At 33.4% G+C, this 4,500-nt stretch overlaps 1 protein-coding gene across 1 annotated transcript; it reads left to right on the forward strand.

Moving 5' to 3' along the window:
• Window positions 1-3,116: 3,116 nt before the first annotated feature.
• On the forward strand, window positions 3,117-4,500 carry LOC108213511 (E3 ubiquitin-protein ligase PUB24). Its single transcript, XM_017385309.2, has one exon. The coding sequence runs from the start codon at window positions 3,196-3,198 to the stop codon at window positions 4,420-4,422; it is 1,227 nt and encodes a 408-aa protein (XP_017240798.1). The 5' UTR covers window positions 3,117-3,195; the 3' UTR covers window positions 4,423-4,500.

A 4,500-nucleotide genomic window follows, 5' to 3' on the forward strand; every position in this document is an offset into this window, starting at 1 on the left:
TGAAAGGGCCTAATTAGACATATAATTCAATTTTTTTAATCTAAAAAAGATGTATTTTCTCTTTCAAAAGTATGCTTTATAGTATTTGCATTTGAAATAGAGAATGTATGATATCCATGGTTCAAACTGGTGCAGTCTAATTAGACAGCAACTTAATTAATGCAGGTGGATATAGATGAGGCAACTAGTTCGACAAGACAGGACTAAATAAAAACACACTTCTTTGTCACAAGTGTCCAGAGTTTCTTGTCTGGATCGGATACTTGATTCGGACATTGGATATACCATATCAGTCTGTATATGAAATTCAAATTACGATGTACGAATTGAATATTAAAAAATAGAATTAAGTATTAAAATTTAAATATTAAATTTTTATTCCAAATGTGAGGATAATAATAATCATAAATGAGGAGAGGGAATACGTTTACTATATATATTATGATTTTGTGTCTTTCACTGGTTTAGGATTTCATCTTAAAAATATTGTACGTTGATTGAGATAATATCTATGATATTTGTTATACAGAGATATAAATTCTTAAAACAATGTAGATTTAAAAACTAAAACTAAATTAGAAAAATAATATTTTAGGCTTACTCAATTCAATGTTTTTATTATATTTAAAAATAGAAATTAATATTATAAACCATGCATGGGGCAAAAATCCTAATTATATATGATTCTAGGTCTTTCGTTCGGCTAGAACTTCGTTTTAAAAATATAATATGTTGATTGAGATAATATGTATGATATTTGTAATAATGAAATGATCATTAAAAAACACATGTCTAAAATAAGATCCAAAATATCATAACTTACTATATATTCTTATTTACTTTTAATGCATTACGTGATATATATGTAAAAGTTGCAAAATATTGAAGATGAATAAAAATATTAATTTCAAGGGAAACTTTAAAATGCAAATTGAGTAGATAGATTTCTATAATCGATTATTAATTTCTTTTATATCTGATAGTTTTCAAAGTAAATCTACTTCAGAAGGCCTCAAGGCCCCCAACTTACCATTTAGTAACAGAAAGGTGGGCTATGTTTAGTAAACAATGGGAAACTAAATGCATAATGGGCTGGGCTATAGCTTTAATCTCTTGCATGGGCTAGACAAATCTTTTCATCAGGCTCTTTTTGTTTTATTTTAATAGACAAATATCATAGCCCAATGCCCCAATCCTGCTCTAAATTCAAATAATGGAAAAGAAGTTCTTAGAGGGGTGCCAATGCTATGTGGCATGACATTGGACCGACACTCTCGTTGGCATCCTCATTGGAGATGTTGGAGTGCTATTGGGGTGCCAAGTGAGTTAGCTTTGGGGTGTCAAAAGTTGGCAACCCATAAAGTAGGGTGACAACTTCATTTGTGGTCCCAATAATACATAAGATATAGATTTGTGGTCCCACTAATACATAAAATATTATTTCTCTATTAATAAAGTTGGCATCTTGAGTGCCAAACATTGGAGCGTATTTTGAAATAAGGATGCTAAAAATAATTTGAAAGAGTGTGAATATAAAATATAATATTTTGAGTGATGTGTCAAAATTGGCACCCCTTGAAGGGTGCCAACCATTGGAGATGGTCTTATGTGTCGTGATATATGGGACATGCAGATGCACAAAAAGTATTATATATTTGAAAAAATTTGTACAAGATGATGGTTTTATCACAAAAGATAAGATCGTTAACACGTTTATCACATAACAACATGGAATTTGTCATTTATCTATTTTTGCAATACAATAATTAAGAACTCAATATTTTAAATTAGAACTATTATAATACGGACATCAATGGAATAACTAATTTTTATTTATGTGAAAGACTCTAATTCATAAAAAAAATTGTGCATGCAAGAGTTTGTAGAGAACCACTCCATGTGAAACCTTAACATGTTAGAGGAAGATCTCAAATGGATCTTATGCTATATTTTAACACTCTCCCTTGAAGAATTTGATACCTCCATCAAATCTGGCTCTTAAACCATGTAGAGAACCAGTCCATCTAAAAAATTAAAATGTTAGAGAAAGGTCTCAAATAGATCTCATATTATATTTTAACAGAACTATCATTACTAATGAAATTGAAATTTATGAAAATTCATCACTTAGGGGTCATTTGACAAATCTGAACAAGTAATACATGAATGGATAATACATCTGACTAATCTGAATGAACAAAATATCTGAATTATGAATGAATAATATTATTTGGCATTTTTCTGAAAATATCTGAATGACAATTTTTTCAATAAATATATAGTTTAGTCAAAAAATGACTGGTCGCATGCACACATCTGAAATGGAAATTGGACAAGCTAATACCAATGTTTCAGTAGTTTTCTTTTTTCCTTTTTAGCCCAAGTAGTTCTAGAACTTACACCGTGACTATGCAATTTTAGTTGCTAGACATAATTAATTATAAATTCTTGTTTAAAATCAGGACCAAATATAATAATTAACAACGAAAACTTGAATACTATTCAAAAATTACATAAGAAAAATACATTGAACTTGAACATGCTAATAAAAACGTCTTTCACGTGCACAAATCAATTCCACTAATAAGGTTATAACTGTATATATATTTTTCTACTTGAATATTAAACATGCTGATGAAACCACTGGACCGAAACACATGCAGTCCATTTCTAATACTACTTGCCTTTTGAATTCAACCCTAACGAAACATTCGCACACAGACTCACAGAAGTCACCACATTTTGTCTCCTTTGTCTTTTTAGCCGCCAAACCTTAAAAGTCAAATGCATACTCATCTCCCCATTACGAATCCATTTCGAAAGTTTATACTCCTCCGAACCCCTGAATTGTATATATGAAAGATAGGGATGTAATACATATTTTAAAATTGTTGGTTAATCATTATTTTATAATTTTTTTAAAAATTCTTTTAATAAAAATTAAATAGTTTATTTTTTATTCCGAAAATGAAAATTTTAAAAATACAGTATAGAATTCTATTAAAATTTATATTTTACAAAATTATTAAAGTACGTGCCGATTAGTGAAAATAATGTACAGAAATGAGAGGGAGAAATAATTACCTATAAAAAACAAAAAAACGAAAGAAGAATACTACAAGTAAACAACTCTCAAGTCTTCCTCTTATATATACTTAGGTTTGCTTGTTTTTTCTTACAAATAATATACTAAAGATGGAAGACATAGATGTCCCAACGTATTTCATATGTCCGATTTCACTTCAAATCATGAAAGATCCCGTAACCGTTATCACCGGCATAACATACGACCGCGAGAGTATAGAGCAGTGGCTTGCCACGGCTGAGGAGTCCTTGTGTCCGGTGACAAAACAGCCCTTGCCTCAAGACTCCGACGTGACACCTAACCACACGCTCCGCCGCCTCATCCAAGCATGGTGCACAGCCAATGCCGATCTCGGTATCGATCGGATACCTACTCCGAAATCCGTTTTAAGCATGTCTCATGTGCTTAAGTTGAATCGGCAGCTCAAGGCTCCTCAGTTGTGTTTCGGTGCTTTGAAAATATTGGATGGGCTTGCGAACGAGAGTGAGAAGAATCGAAAGTGCATGGCCGAAGCTGGCACGGCTAGTGCTGTGGTTTCGGTGATTGTGAAATGTTTTCGGGAGAGGCGAAATGTAGGGCTTGAGGAAGCGGTTAGGGTTCTTCATCTTACGTGGAAGCCTTCGCCTGATAATATTCGGGTTGTGCATGATAATTTTGATATTATTGAGTCCATATTATGGATTCTACAAGACGATCATGAAAATCTTGTTGAGCTCAAACACTTGGCGGTTTTAGTCCTCAAGACAATTAGTGAAGTTGCGAGTTCAAATTTGATGGAAAGATTACAATACAAGTTCTTTGATGTTATTGTGGCAACTTTGAGAGAGTATCGTACTTCTGATCATCAGGCTACGAAAGCCTTGCTACATGTATTAGGACTGGTCCTTCCTTGGGGGCGAAATCGGATGAAAATAATTGAAGCGGGTGCGATTTATGAGCTAATCGAGCTCGAATTAATGCACCCGGGAAAGCATGTCACCGAGCTCATCTTTTGCCTCCTGGCTGATCTCTGCGCTTGTGCTGATGGGAGAGCTCACCTTCTGAACCATGCGGCTGGTATTGCAGTCGTGTCGAAGAGAATTCTGAGGATTTCTCCGGTGACAGATGACAGAGCAGTTGACATACTCGTTATGATCGCGAGACATTCTTCCATAAAAGAGGTCGTTGCGGAGATGTTGAGTGTGGGAGCTGTTGCGAAGATGTGTTTGATGATTCAAGCAGATTGTGATGATAACTTGAAGAAGAAAGCACGAGGAGTTCTGAAGTTGCATAGTAATGCTTGGAGGGCTTCTCCTTGTATTAATGATTATATTTTTACTAAGTTTGCTGGGAACTAAATTCGAGTCCTCGCTAGATTTTCCAACATTGTTTTGTTCGAATATTAACCATTGATCGATATTTAAATACAAAAAGAA

Source organism: Daucus carota, chromosome 3 (genome assembly GCF_001625215.2).
Source record: "Daucus carota subsp. sativus chromosome 3, DH1 v3.0, whole genome shotgun sequence".
In the NCBI taxonomy this organism is placed as follows: Eukaryota; Viridiplantae; Streptophyta; class Magnoliopsida; order Apiales; family Apiaceae; genus Daucus; species Daucus carota.